This window comes from Scyliorhinus canicula, chromosome 13, assembly GCF_902713615.1.
Source record: "Scyliorhinus canicula chromosome 13, sScyCan1.1, whole genome shotgun sequence".
Lineage (NCBI taxonomy): Eukaryota > Metazoa > Chordata > Chondrichthyes > Carcharhiniformes > Scyliorhinidae > Scyliorhinus > Scyliorhinus canicula.
Window position 1 is genome coordinate 132002354 of NC_052158.1, and position 15987 is coordinate 132018340.

At 46.5% G+C, this 15987-nt stretch overlaps 1 protein-coding gene across 1 annotated transcript in view; it reads left to right on the forward strand.

Annotated features, from left to right (window-relative positions):
• LOC119976167 (D-beta-hydroxybutyrate dehydrogenase, mitochondrial-like) overlaps nt 1-15987 on the forward strand; it is a 47008-nt gene that overhangs the window by 9515 nt on the left and 21506 nt on the right. Inside the window, exons 2-3 of the mRNA XM_038816442.1 lie at nt 2715-2825; nt 14447-14588. Of these exons, the coding sequence (XP_038672370.1) occupies nt 2715-2825; nt 14447-14588 (253 nt within the window). The remainder of the gene's footprint in view (nt 1-2714; nt 2826-14446; nt 14589-15987) is intronic.

A 15987-nucleotide genomic window follows, 5' to 3' on the forward strand; every position in this document is an offset into this window, starting at 1 on the left:
TGTGTGTGTGGGGGTGTGTGTGTGTGTGTGGGGGTGTGTGTGTGTGGGGGTGTGTGTGTGTGGGGGGGGTGTGTGTGTGTGGGGAGGTGTGTGTGTGTGGGGGGGTGTGTGTGTGTGGGGGGGTGTGTGTGTGTGGGGGGGTGTGTGTGTGTGGGGGGGTGTGTGTGTGTGGGGGGGTGTGTGTGTGTGGGGGGGTGTGTGTGTGTGGGGGGTGTGTGTGTGTGGGGGGGGTGTGTGTGTGTGGGGGGGTGTGTGTGTGTGGGGGGGTGTGTGTGTGTGGGGGGGTGTGTGTGTGTGTGGGGGGGTGTGTGTGTGTGGGGGGGTGTGTGTGTGTGGGGGGGTGTGTGTGTGTGGGGGGGTGTGTGTGTGTGGGGGGGTGTGTGTGTGTGGGGGGGTGGGGGTGGGTGTGTGGGGGTGTGTGTGTGAATTGGATCCTTTTTAAATATAACTATTGGGTCTGACAAAGTTGCGCATGGGGAAGAGAACCTCGTTAAATTAAACCTTTGTTGCTGCCAGTAGCGGGTTGGGTGAAAGAAGACACGGAGCAAGGCATCCCTCCACAATTGTGGGGTATCCCAGCAGGTCGGTGACAAATCGAGGGGTTTCGCCTGGATTTTGGGGAACCTGGCCTGGCTCTGGTTGTAATACCGTGCAAGCTTGATGTTGGTACAAAGTAGTGTAGGCTTCAAACTGGTGTTAATCTTGTGCTCGGTGATTCGGGTGTGAAGGTTCACACGGACAACAAAGTGAAGCAGGTTAACATTTCCTCCTCTGGGAAGATCCGCTTCATTTCACTGACACATCGTTTCTGCATTCTGGATGCAAGGTGCGTTGACTGTAATTGCAGCGCATGCTTGCAAAGTGAAACAACTGCACCAACACCAGACTTATTGTGTGAATTCACCCACAGAAGTACATCAAGGTGACAAAGAACAGTACAGCACAGGAACAGGCCCTTCGGCCCTCCGAGCCTGCGCTGATCATGGTGCCCCATCTAAATTAACACCTTCTGCACTTATGTTCCCTCTAGTTCCACCCTATTCATGTATTTGTCAAGATGCTTCTTAAACGTCATTATTGTATCTACTTCCACCACCTCCGCTGGCAGTGAGTTCCAGGCACCCACTACCCTCTGTGTAACGGAAATAAACCTTGCCTTGCACGTCTTCACTGCCCCAGACATCTCATCTGAACTTTGCCCCGCGCATCAGTAATTGACTTTTCAATCCTGGGCAAAAGCTTCTGGCTTGGGTGAAACTTTGGGTGATGTATCTCAAACATGTTACAAAGTTTTTGAATCAAAGTTGTTGCTGTAAATTAAGAAAAATACGGGATGCAGCACCGAATGCTACCTAGGCCCCCAACCTCAACACACCCTAACATTAGCCACTTCAGGGGCGGCTCAATGTTAGCACTGCTACCTCACAGTGCCGGGGACCCGGGTTCAATTCCAGCCTCGGGTGACTGTGGAGTTTGTAGGTTTTCTCCGTGTCAGCCTGGGTTTCCTCCGGGTGCTCTGGTTTCCTCCCAAAGTCCAAAGATGTGCAGATTAGGTGGAATGGTCATGCGAAATTGCCCCTAGTGTCCAAAAGGTTAGGTGGGGTAACAGGGATAGGGTGGAGGAGTGGGCTTTGATAGCGTGCTCGTTAAGAGCATCAGTGTAGACTCGATGGGGCGAATGGCCTCCTTCTGCACTGTAGGGATTCTATGATTATAAAATATATTTAATGTTTAGATTTTAATTGCTTCCAATAATTTCATAGCTTCTACATTTTAAAAAAATTTAGAATACCCAATTAATTTTTTTCAATTAAGGGCAATTTAGCGTGGCCAATCCACCTACCTTGCACATCTTTGGGTTGTGGGGGTGAAACCCACGCAGACACGGGGAGAATGTGCAAACTCCACACGGACAGTGACCCAGAGCCGGGATTGAACCTGGGACCTCGGCGCCATGAAACAGCAGTGCTAACCCATTGTGCCACCATCCTGTCCCGTTTCTACATTTTTTTAACAAACTGAAAACAAACACTTGTGTTGTTACACAAAACTGATATTCTCTTTGTTGCAATATGTGACCAATTTGAATCAGTACAGCAACTCTTAATGAAATTGTATGTTGTTTGGCACAACACTTTTCACTTGTCATTTTCTGCAGTGGAAGATCATGTAAATCGCTGAAAACTTAATGGTTTATAAGTGATGGAATTATTAGGGTATGAGATTATTTTATGCTCAGGTCTCCATATAGAGCAGCATTTTAAATGTCTGTGGAGCTTCTGAACACAAAAAGTTATTCAAGCAGAAAATCACTTATTGAACAATAAATGCAAATATTTGCAGGATTTCCCCGAGCTAAATCACTTCCTGTGACTATTTTGGGATTATTTAAGTTACAGTTTTACTCGGCACTTACTCAAGTGAACTGACCCCCCAATTTTGGACTGTATTGTATTCTGCGTGAATGGTCTAATACTTTGTAAATGTGATGTTTTGCGAGTTTCACTGAAATCACTTTTAATGAAATACCGTGATCAAAATGAATAATGCTAATATTGCTAATTTGAAATTGTGTAACTCATATGAATCTACGTTACAGTAAGTTACTGGCATTCTGTTAGCTCTTTATAGCTAAATTTAATTAAATAATTTATTGCTGCTTTTAGGTTTTGTAAAATTAACACACCTGTCTGATTGGTTGTCTTTGTTTCTAGGTTAAAGACAAAGCCATCTTGATCACAGGGTGTGATAAAGGAATTGGGTTTGCATTAGCAAAACATCTACACACTAAAGGGTTTACTATATTTGCTGGCTGTCTGTTAAAGGTGAGTCTGTATCATATTCTATTTTGTTCTGTTCGGCTTTTGGACAAAAGAAATGTGCAAAGTGTCCTGTGCTCTCTGCCTTTCCAATCATGTTTCTGGTGATGAATGCAAAATCGTGGGATATGGAAAAATGGGAACAACACTGTTGTTCTCAAAGTGATGCAGAAAGTTGGACCTGGAAAGAGAACTTTCTGGAAATACTCAGCATGTCAGGCACATCTTTGGAGAGAGAAACAGAGGCCAGTATTCCCCCCCCCCCCCCCCCCCCCCCAAAATCACGGGTGGATTTTCCGGTGCGATCTCTTGGTCCCTGCCAGAGACTTTGGGGTTTTGCATGGCTTGCCTGCCCTGACTATTGAGGAGCCAACCGCGGGGTAGTCTGCTTCGACAGGATCGGAAGATTCCACAAGCAGGAAGGGACCGGAAAATCTAGCCCAGAGTTAAAGTTTGATGGAGTTGGCCTTTCATCAACATTTGTAAAGTTTGAGCATTTGGATAGAAATTAGTAATGACATGGGGCTGGTTGAGAACAGTGGGCTAAACTGCTGGCTTGTAATGCAGAACAAGGCAGCAGCATGGGTTCAATTCCCGTACCAGTCTCCCGAACAGGCGTCGGAATGTGGCGACTAGGGGCTTTTCACAGTAACTTCACTGAAGCCTACTTACAATAAGCGATTATTATGATTTTTTTCAATTTATTTTTATTATTATTGTTATGTTAACTCGAGGCTGCATTTTAATGTTTGTGAATAAATATAAGGTGGCAATATTGACACCCTTTAAGCTTTTCATTTGACTTTAGATTGGCCTCAAAATCAGGTTCTCCCCCCACCTGCACAATTTCATTCCTAATTCCTTCTTAATTTACTGTTTTACTGAGCAGTCATGGGGCAGAAGGAAGATGTTGTCGCTAGAATGCACTTTGCAAATGGTCCCATGTTTTCCAAGGATCAACTTTCAACCATTTTAAACTTCCAACGCCTTGCAGGCGTACTGGGAATTGCTCACTGTTGTTCCACACAGCCCTCCTTGAACTTGGTTAAACTTTGGCATCGGCCAACGAACAATTCATTCTGTTCCAGCTTGACTGCAGTACTTCACAGCTCATGCCGAGTATTGCTTATGATTCATCACCTTGGGCTGTTTTCCACTCTTTCATTCTTCTACCTCCACCCACTTCAACCACAATCCGGAGTTTAATTTTACATTTAATTCTACATAGTCAAACACTTAGGATGCATATTTGCATGTTTCCAACCAAAACAATTTGTTGCTCTCCATTCCTTTTTGAAAATGTTAGAAATAATTAAATACCGTGCATAGCAAGCTAATAAATAATGGTGTACACTGCCAAGACCGAGACCATAGCAACTTGTATATCGGATACAGTGCCAAAGAGGTAGCACAGTGGTTAGCACTGTTGCTTTACAGCGCCAGGTTCGATTTCCTCTTGGGACACCGTTTGTGCAGAGTCTGAACATTCTCCCTTGTGTCTGCATGGGTTTCCACCGAGTTTCCTCCCACAAGTCCCGAAAGACATGCTTGTTAGGTGAATTGGACATTCTGAATTCTTCCTCAGTGTACCCGAACAGGCGCTGTCATGTGGCGACCAGGGGATTTTCACAGTAACTTCACAGTAGTGCTAATGTAAGCCTACTTGTGACACTAATAAAGATTATTATTATTATTAAAGTGGCTTTGTTAATGGACTTGTAATTAGCAGGCTTTGGCTAATTTTCTTTGTTCTTTAGGAGACAGGTTTAGATAAAGGATCTGGATCGGCGCAGGCTGGGAGGGCCGAAGGGCCTGTTCCTGTGCTGTAATTTTCTTTGTTCTTTGTCCTAATAATCAGGAGAAGTTCAAATCTCAGCGTATGAGCTTGGGAACTCAGTTAATTAAACAAAAACAAAACTGGGATAAAAAGTGGGTAACAGTAATGATATTGAAACGACCTGACACCCATCTGGGTCAGTAAAGGGAAGGAAATCTGCTGGAGTGACAGTGGATCTGCTATTATTGTTAAAAATACAAGTTCCATATTTCAGAATTGAAAAAATGTGATATTTAAAAATGGTCCTCCTACCCATCTGGCTTATCTGTTCATCTGGATCTTCAAACAGTCATTTGGAAAATAAACCTCACTACCCCAGGCAAACAACTTCCTACTTTTTACACAACTGCCAATTTGATATCCTTGTGAATGTCTTAACTGACATGGTATTTGCTGCACTAAGTGGCAGGCTGTTTCGTAAGATCTGTATTTTTAAAATGAAAACTGAAAAAAAAATACTGCTTAAGCGACGCAATCAAAATATAGGCACATGCTCGATATTCTATTCTGATGAAAGGTTATCAACCTCAACATGAACTTCCTGTTTCCACAGAAGCTGTCAGGAATGCTGTGGATTTCCAGTATTTTCAACTTCCACTTTGCCTTTTTCTACCTTTTGTACCATACAATATAACTTCCCCACATCATCCTAATTTGTTTCCTCCATTCTTGTAAAATTGGAAAGAATGTTCCATTGGGTTATTCACAGTAAACTGGAGGGTTTGGAAATTTAAAGGTCGGAGTGTAATGCAGTGTTATCTTTTAAAAAATTTTTTTTTAGATTTAATAAAAAAAATTCCAATTAAGGGTGAATTTAGCATGGCCAATCCACCTACCCTGCACATCTTTGGGTTGTGGGGTGAGACCCACGCAGACTCAGGGGAAAATGTGCAAACTCCGCACGAACAGTGACCTGGGGTCAGGATCGAACACTGGTCCTTGGTGCCATAAGGCAGTAGTGCTAACCACTGCACCACCGTGCCGCCCATATCATGCAATGCTATCAAGGTTATTTATCACTGGGTATGAAATTTATAGACACTGGGACTGGGTTGATGTATTAAGATAGCTGTGGTGGGAATGTACTGCTTTACATTTATTTTGTGATTCTGGTCCCAGGCATTTATCTAGAAATTTGAAGCTTGGGAGATTTATTAATACAAGGAGAGTAGAAGGAATAAACATCGGGACAAAGGAATTGCGAGATGAAAAAATTACCAAGATTCGCCATGTTTGCTTTCTGCCATCTTGGTAATCACGTGATACAACAATAATGGAGTTGTTGGCTAATCATAATAATCAATCTCCTTTTTGTTTTATTTTTTAAATTTAGAGTAACCAATTCATTTTTTCTCCCAATTAAGAGGCAACTTAGCATATTCAATCCACCTACCCTGTACATCTTTGGGTTGTGGGGATGAGACCCATACAAACATAATAATCAATCACTCAATATGGGTACACCAGGCTCAGAAATTACATAAAGAAAAACATCATGTGGTGAAGAGGTGCGGGAACTGTGATTTGTGGTGATTGTCCCTTTAAGGGCAATACAGCAGATTAGGGTCACCTGCCTTGAGGGTTCAATTGGGACCGAGAGTGGGCAATCACTCCAGGGGGTGGGGTCCTCTCTTGGACAGCAGACACCTAGAAGACGCGTAGGGATTGGGGCAGCCGGTAGAATGCTGGCCTCTGTACAGTTTTTCTTATTTTTAAATAGCTTTCATGTTTCTAAAGAAGTCTGTGAACGCGCGTCATTACAGGAACCATAGCTCCAAAAGCACCTTTTCTTTCCCAAGCATGCTATACTTACTCTGTCAAATTACCCACGCATTGCTTCCCAAAAATGTATCTATTGTAGCGTCTAGTTATATTAATTTTTTTTTTATCAGTTATTTATGTAAGGACAGGAATAGGGCTGTAGTGATAATCATAAAAGTTGAGATTGGAAATATATTGATAGGACACCTACACCGAGAATGACATTTGAAGGGATGGGTTGATTATTAATTGTAAACATGATTTATTTATTTCCAGATCGAGGGCAGGATCTCGTTTGAATGTGCTTATTTTCAGAATTCCACAGTAGAAATGAATTTAATGGAGCTTTGATTGATGTATTCAAAATCATGAGGGGTCCGGACAGTGTAGGAAGGGAGAACTGTATCCAATGGTAGTGGGATCTAGAATCAGAGGGCACAGATTTAAGATGATTGGCAAAGAAGCAGTATAACAAGAGGAAAGAACGTTTTTTTAAGCAGTGACTGGTTAAGATGTGGAATGCATTGTCTGAGGGTGTGGTGGAGGCATATTCAATCATGACTGTCAAAAGAGAGTCAGTTATCTGATGCGGGAAAAGTTGCAGGGCTGTGGGGAAAAGGTGGGGGTGTGGCACCAGGTGAATTGCTCTTACAGATAGCTGCTACAGACCATGATGAACCAAATTGCCTCTTGCTGTGCTGTAATTAATGTATGTTTCTATTCCAAAAGATACTCTTGTGCGAACAAGAGAATCGATTTAGTAAAAGATGAGTTTTAAATGCAGGGAGTAGGAGCTAGGAACTGCAGTGTCTATTTGGAGATATGGAAAGTCATCCATTTCCACCAACTGGTTTAGCTCAGGGGCTGAGCTCCAGAGGCTGGTTTAGCTCACTGGGCTAAATCGCTGGCTTTTAAATCAGACCAAGCAGGCCAGCAGCACAGTTCGATTCCCGTACCAGCCTCCCAGACAGGCGCTGGAATGTGGCGACTAGAGGCTTTTCACAGTAACTTCATTGAAGCCTACTCGTGACAATAAGCGATTTTCATTTCATTTCATTTCAACTAGCCTTGCAGAAGGGGGAGAATGAATTATTTAGTTTTCAGAATACAGGAAGTTACACTGAGTGAATCGGGAACTTAAAGGCTTCTAGTGAATACTGTACAGTAGGAATATAATATTGCCAACATCGGAGGAAATCATTATTGTGGATGTGACTTGTGACTGTGTCATCTTACCCTGTTAAACTTGTGTTGGAGGGTGTTGCAAGAGTGCCTGAACTGCTACCAGTTGTAGAAAACTCAAAAAAGCCTCAAGTATTTTAGTTCCCTATTTTGCTGTCAACAGCCAATGTGTAGTCCTTGCTGTTTATATTGATAGTGCCCAGAGAAACTTTGCAGGCGTTTGAGACCAATGGTGACTTGCTGTCTTTCTGCCATCTGGGCCACTGCTGTGTCATTTACCCTTTAATGCTCAATGGGGACATCCAACCCTAAACCCCAACACCATGTATAGAAAGTGAAACAATGAACAAAAGATAAAAAGAGACAGAGAAAGTAAAATACAAATTAATTCCATTCAACTTCTGGTGGCGGCAATGAAGGAGTAAGTCGCACATTTGGTGGCTCCCGCTCTGGTCGGACCTTTGGACCTTTCCTCCATTTTTCTACCGGACTTGAATTGTAAAATGGATGTTAGTGGCAATTGTTTACTGAATTCCCACTCTGGTGCATGGAGAGAAGGACTAGAGGTGTTCGTAAGGGCGGAAACAAAAAGATAGAGAAGGCTTGGGCTGTAGCTGCAACAGGGGACAGCATGGCGGAGGTTTGGACCTCTGGCATGTCGACCCAGCAGTCGATGGAGCAGCTGATACAGGTCATTCAGGATGGCTTTGCTACGCAGAAACGGGACTGCTTGGACCCGATAAGAGTGGATTGAGCGGTTGGAGCATAGATTGAACGCCCAGGATCGGGCACTCCAGAAGATGGGGAAGCCGCTGGCTGAGCAAGAGTAACATCAGACTGCAGTGGAGCTGGGGGTGGGGATACTGAGGGACCAGCAGAAGAAGCTCCTGGAGAAGGTGGAGGGCCTAGAAAATAGATCCCGCCGGCAGAACCTAAGAATCGTCGGGCTCCCGGAAGGCTCCGAAGGAACGGACGCTGGGGCATACATCGCAGACATGTTTGTGAAGCTGCTGGGGGATGGGGCATTCGCCCGGCCCTCGGAGGTGGATAGGGCTCACAGAGCACTTGTGAGGAAGCCGCAAATGGGAGACCCCCCGAGGGCAATGGTGGTGAGATTCCACAGTTTCTCCGATAAGCAGCGCATTCTACAGTCGGCCAAGCAGACACTGAGCTGTAAATGGGACAATAGCATCCTGCGGGTTTACCAAGACCTGAGTGTACAGGTGGCCAGGAGGAGAGCAGGCTTCAACCAGATCAGGTTGATCCTTTTTAAGAAAAAGGTGAAGTTTGGACTGTTATACCCAGCCCATCTCTGGGTCACGCTTGAGGATCAGCACAGCTACTTTGAGTCGCCTGAGGACGTGTTGGACTTTGCAAAAAAGAAAGGGCTGGTGATGGATTGAGAACTTTTGAACTTGGCTGCAACGTTCATGTTTTTATTTTTTATTTTTGTTTCTCTGTTTTTGTAAAATGTTTCCTGTTTTGCATTTCATGGAAGATGTTTGTGATGCCGTTTGCATTGATTTGGTACCAGCAGTAGAGCTGAGTGAGTTAAGGTTTCATTTGCACTGTTGGGGGTGGAGGTATGTTAGTTTTGTTCTTGGTGATTTTTCTGTTGGGCAATTGGTTGGGGAGTGTTTGATGTTGGACTTTGTTTGTATGAGCGGGGGCGGTGGGGGGGATGGGAAGGAGAGGGAACAATAGGTGGGAGACTATCTGGCGCTGGGGATGGGGGCAACCAAGCTAGCTGGGTGAGCGAGCTCTCGGACGTGTAGTGGGGGGTGTGCTTATGTTTGGTTTAGGAAAGGGGTTGGGTTACAGGGTGTTGTTCCTGGGGGGGGGGGGGGGGTGAATGTTCTGCTGACGAGGTTGGGACTTGGGCTGAGGGACAGAGAGGAGGTCGGGGGCGAGGGCTGCCTGGGGATGGACCGGTAGGGGCGCGGACCACGGGCTGGAGGTGGGCCTAAAGAAGGGGATGGCTGATCGGTGGAGGGGGGGGTGCAATGGGCCCCCCAACTAGGCTGATCACCTGGAATATTCGAGGGTTAAATGGGCCACTCAAAAGGGCACGTGTGTTCGCGTATCTTAGGGGATTGAAGGCGGACGTGGTGATGTTGCAGGAGACGCACCTTAAGGTAAAGGACCAGGATAGACTGATGAAAGGCTGGGTCAGTCAGGTCTTTTACTCAGGACTAGATTCAAAGACTAGAGGGGTCGCGATCCTGATCAATAAGCGGCTGGTGTTTGAGGCGGGTAGAATAGTCTTGGGCGTGGGAGGTTGGTACATTATGGTCAGTGGGTAGCTAGAGGGGGTGCAGGTGGTATTAGTAAATGTGTATGCGCCAAATTGGGATGATGTGGAGTTTATAAAGAGGATGCTGGGAAGATACCGGACCTGGACTCGCACAGGTTGGTCACGGGAGGGATTTCAACACAGTTATGGACCCTGCTTGGACCGGTCAAGCTCTAAAATGGGCAGGGTGCCAGCAATGGCAAAGGAACTAAGAGGGTTCATGGAGCTGATTGGGGCGGGGGGGTGGGGGGGGGGGGGGGGGGGTTGTATCAATGGAGATTTGGGCAGCCGAGGCTGAAGGAGTTCTCCTTCTACTCCGACGTGCATAAAGTGTACTCTTGGATCGATTTCTTTATTCTGATCAGGGCCTTGCTGGCGAGGGTGGTGGACACAGGGTACTCGGCGAGTACAATCTCAGACCATGCTCTGCACTGGGTTGATCTGAAGGTTAGTAAAGACAGTAACCAGTGCCCGCACTGGAGGTTGGATGTGGGACTTTTGGCAGATTAAGGGGTGTGCGAGCGGCTGAGGAAATGTATTCAGAGCTACCTGCAGGTCAACGACACGGGGGAACGTTCAGCAGCGGTGGTCTGGGAAGCATTGAAGGCGGTGGTCAGGGGGGAGCTGATCGCGATCCAGCCCATAGGGAGAAGGTGGACAGGGCGGAGACAGACCGAGTGGTAAAGGAGTTACTACAGATTCATAAGAGATAGGTGGAGACCCAAGAGGCAGGGCTTTTAAAAGAACAGCGGAGGTAACAGGCGGAGTTTAGCTTGCTGACCACAGGGAGGGCGGTGGAGCAGTTGAGAAAGGCGAGGGGGGCGATCTATGAACGTGGCAAGAAGGCCAGCAGAATGCTTGCACAGCAGCTAAAAGAGGGAGGCAGCCAGAGAGAGAGGGAAAGTAAAAGACGGAGATGGGAACCTGGTTGGTGATTTGGTTGGGGTGAATAAGGCATTTAGGGATTTCTACAGCAGGCTGTACAGGTCAGAACCCCCTACGAGGCCGGAGGGGATGAGGCATTTCTTGGAGGGACTGAATTTCCCAAAGGTGGACTGGGAGCGGGTAGAAGGGCTGGGGCCCCCAATCGGGCTGGAGGAGATAGTGGAGGGCTTGAAGGCCATGCAGCCGGGTAAGGCCCCGGGTCCGGACGGGTACCCAGTGGAATTTTATAAAAAGTTCTCCGGAATATTGGGGCCAGTGTTGTTAAGGATGTTCAATGAGACAAGGGAAAGAGGGGTGCTGCCCCCGATGATGTCACAGGCAACGATTTAGCTGATTCCTAAGTGGGACAAGAACCCAGAGCTGTGTGGGTCCTACAGGCCGATATCCCTGTTGAATGTAGATGCCAAGTTTCTGGCCGGCCAAAATCTTGTCCTCCAGGATCGAGGATTGTGTTCCAGATGTTATTGGGGGGGACCAGACGGAGTTTGTTAAGGGCAAGCAGTTGGTGGCCAATGTAAGAAGGTTGTTAAATGTGATCATGATGCCCCCGGAAGGTAGGGAGGTGGAGGTAGTGATCGCAATGGATGCAGAAAAGGCTTTTGATCGGGTAGAATGGGACTATCTGTGGGAGATACTGGGACGGTTTGGATTCAGGCAGGGCTTTATAGACTGGGTCAGGTAACTATATCAGGCTCCTGTGGCAAGTGTACGGACAAATAGGACAACATAGGACTATATTAGACTGGACCGGGGAATTTAACCGGTTTTCAGGGTATAAGCTTAATATGGGAAAGAGAGAGATGTTTGTGGTTAGGCGAGGGGGCAGGAGAGGTGACTGGGAGAGCTGCCGTTTAGGTTAGTAAAGGGAAGCTTTAGGTATCCAAGTGGCGCAGGAATGGGACCGGCTGCATAAATTAAATCTGGCCCGGCTGGTGGATCAAATGAAGGATGATTTTCAGAGATGGGACACGCTTCTGCTGTCTCTGGCTGGGTGGGTGCAAACGGTGAAGGTGACGGCCCTCCCAACATTCCTATTTGTATTTCAGTATCTCCCCATCTTTATTCCGCGGTCCTTTTTTAAGCGGGTCAACAGATTGATCATGGGCTTTGTCTGGGCGGGCAAGACCCCACGAGTAAGGAGCTTTCCAAGTATGAGGGTGTTGGAGGAAAAGTGTGGGTTGGTGAGGGGAAACAAATTCAGGTATCTGCAGGTGCGGGACTTCCTTTGTAAACAGGTGTCAACCATCCCTGTCCTACCGCTAATGGGGATTCAGGACGGGGTAGTTTCCAGAGGGTGGGTCCGAGAATCGAGCGTCTCGGGCATTTATAAGAGGCTTATGAGGTTGGAGGAGACGCAGACCGAGGAGCTGAAGTGCAAGTGGGAGGAGGAGCTGGGAGGTGAGATCGAGGATGGTTTATGGGCGGACGCGTTGAGTAGAGTCAACACGTCCGCAACATGTGCCTGATCCAATTTAAGGTTATTCACCGGGCTCACATGACAGTGGCCCGGATGAGCAGATTCTTTGGGATGGAGGACAGGTGCAAAAAATGTGCAGGAGGACCAGCGAACCATGTCCACATGTTTTGGACATTTCCAAAGCTTAGGGGATTTTGGCAGGGGCTTGCGGACGTCATGTCCACCGTGTTAAAAACAAGGGTGGCGCTGAGTCCACAGGTGGCGATTTTCGGGGTGTCAGAAGACCCGGGAATCCAGAAAGAGAAAGAGGCAGATGTTCTGTCCTTTGCTTCCCTGGTAGCCCGGAGACGGATACTATTAGCTTGGAGGGACTCAAAGCCCCCGAAGTTGGAGACCTGGCTATCGGACATGGCTAGCTTTCTCTGTGTGGAGAAAATTAAGTTTGACTTGAGAGGGTCACTGTTAGGGTTCACCCAGAGGTGGCAACCGTTTGCCGACTTCTTTGTGGGAAGTTAATTGTCAGCAGATGGGGGGTGGGGGGTGCGGTTAGTTTAGATTAGAGTAGGGGGTTAATAAGGGTGGGACCTATACGAGAGATAAATGACTTTTGCACCATGTTTATGGTTTCATGTATATTGTTTCTTTTATTGTTGTCACTATACCAGAAATACCTCAATAAAATGTTTATTGAAAAAATTAATTCCATTCGCAACCCATCCGTTACCTTTAAACATCAGCTTAAATATTTACTCCCTCCACTACCAGTGTACTTTAGCTGCAGTGTGCACCATCTATAATGAATGCATTCCAGCAAGTCGCTAAAGGTTGTTGGACAGCACCTTCAATACGTATGGCCTTTGCAATCCAGAAGGGCAAGGGCTGCAGGCGCATAGGAACGCCACCATCCATCTGCAAGTTACCCTGCACGTCACACACCATCTTTCTTTTTACATTTAGAGTCCCCAATTCTTTTTTTTTCCAATTGAGGGGCAATTTAGAGTGGCCAGTTCACCTACCCAGCATATCTTTGGGTTGTGGGGGACAAGACCGATACAGACGTGGGGAGAATATGCAAACTCCACACAGACAGTGACCAGGGGCCAGGATGGAACCCGGGTCCTCGGTGCCGTGAGGCAGCAGTGCTAACCACAGCGTCACCGTGCAGCCCCATACGTCTCAAACCTGTCCTGGAAATTGCCATTGTATCATTGTTGCTGGGTCAAAATCATGGCACTTTTTCTCTAACTATATGATCGGTGCACCAACCTCACATGACTGTAGTGGTTCAAGAAGGCAACTCACTACCATGAATAGGTAATAAATGCTGCCCTTGCCAGTGCTGTCCATAGCCCATGAGTGAATTAATAAAACCCTGCGCCTGAATGCAATAGCCCTAATTTTGGTACAGCCCTAATTTTGGTCTCCCATGCTTAGTGGGTGACGGGTAAGCACATCAACTTCATGCCCTTGCGTGCATTTCAATGCCAAATCCATTTGTGAGGTTCTGTTACAGTGTTGCCTTAGAAGAAGCAGGGGACTCAAAGTCTGCAGCCTCTGGATTTCTACATTTCATTGCGCAAGTGGGGACTCCAGAACCAAATGTTCGCAATGCAAGAACAGTGAGAGTGTTTCACAATACAGAACCTGGGCCAATATATTGCTGGTAAATTCTGACAAGGGCTGCATGGTAGTACAGTGGTTAGCACTACAGCCTCACGGCGCCGAGCTCCCAGGTTCAATCCCGGCCCTGGGTCACTGTCCGTGTGGTGTATGTACATTCCACCCATGTCTGCGTGGGTCTCGCCCCCACATCCCAAAGATGTGGGTGGATTAGCCACGCTAAATTGCCCCTTAATTGGAAAAATGAAAGTTCTGACACTTTTTAAAAAAAAAAGAAGTACCCACAACTTTAGCGAAGCATCCGTGTGTGCTTTAGTGGGGTCAAGTCCCAGCTGAACATTCCATTCTCCACTTTCAGTAAGTCGGGGACCATGGGGATCAGTTCTTCCATTCCACTGCCACACTGGCCAAGATCTGTCAATTCAGCAAAGATCCAGGATTGAACTTGGGTTCTTCCTACGGTATTGTTACGACACCAGTTAGTACATTTGCCCACCAAACCAAGAGGAAAATTTGTTTTTGTTTAATTTAGTTATCGAAAAATTGCAGTAATTTGTATTTTTCTTTGGAAGGATAAGAATGGAGAAGGTGCTCAAACACTTGAGAAGATGAAATGTGAACGTATGAAAGTTCTTCAAATGAACATATGCAAAGATGAGGAGGTGCGAGAGGCCGTGGATTTTGTAAAGAGCCAGTTGAAGGAACCTGAGCAGGGTATGATGTGGGCTCCGTTTCACATAGAATGTGGTCGTATAAACAGGAAAATGTAACAAACTGTGCCGAAAGTTTGATCTTTGAGGAGAAGTAAGTTTTAATATGAGTCAGAGAGTGCTGATGTGGTCTAGTTGATGAGGCTGGATTTGTTGAGAGCCCATTTTCCTTATGACCTGCATGTCACATTCCCTGCCTCACCTACTGGTGGGTTTTTAGCGGAGAGGGTGGGTGTGAAATAGAAGGTACAAGCTGCCCTCCATGACCTCTCAGCGATTTTATACTGTGGTGGGTAAGGCATCGAGACATGTAGACTGCCTTGCTCCAATTTAGGCCCTTGGGTGACAATCTATTGGCCGTATTCTGTCCAGCTTCAATTTTTAGTCTGGCGGAAGGATTTCCCAAGCATGGGAGAAGCCTAAAAATGATTGGGCTTAGGCCAGGGGTGGGCAAACTACGGCCCGCGGGCCGCATGCGGCCCGCCAAAGGTCTTTATGCGGCCCACCAAGTCATTAAAAAAAAAAATTTTTTTTTAAAGAATTTTTTTTTTTCTTTTTTAAATTTTTAATTATTTTTTTTAAAGGTTAATGGGGGGGGGCTGTTGGGTTACTTACTGGTATAGGGTGGATACGTGGGTTTGAGTAGGGTGATCATTGCTCGGCACAAGTCGAGGGCCGAAGGGCCTGTTCTGTGCTGTACTGTTCTATGTTCTATATGAGGTTCCCAGAATCATAACCGGGTGAAGTAATTATTTACTTAATATACTATGCGGCCCTTTAAAATTGTGAATTTCTGAATGTGGCCCTTGCATGGAAAAGTTTGCCCACCCCTGGCTTAGGCCTTGGGTGGCTCCCCAACATCTCTATTACCCCCCCACCCCTCCCAAATCAACCTACCTTCTCTGCCCCAGGACCCCGAAAACATATCTTGCTGTCCACTTCCACAACTTAGGCTCTGTAATCTTCATGCATTTCCTCCTCTGTCAACTGCAACTCCTGTTACTCCAGGGACTAAAGAGCTGCCAGCCAATCAGATTGGTTGGCGGCTTTCGGAGGTGTGTCTCCTTATCGGGTGAGGTGAGGGGGGGGGGGGGGGGGGGCAGGCAGTGGAAGGCCCACCTGCAGTCAATTGATGCTCATTCGAATGTGAAATGGCTGTGGGGCAGGTAGAGTTGGTGGGGATATGTTCACCTCCGTCTCTTCAGCTGTCGGGAAGGGAAACCTTGCCATTCGAAATAACCTGGCCCATCTGGTTTAGTTGCCACCTTTGATATAATTTGGTCTGAAATGTAACTCGACGTGAAATTGGTCTTCTGTGAAGACTTGTGGGTCTTTTGTCGAGGTATTTTTGGGTTTCTCTTTTCTCATCACCAGAACATGATGTATCCTGTGACAACTGGATG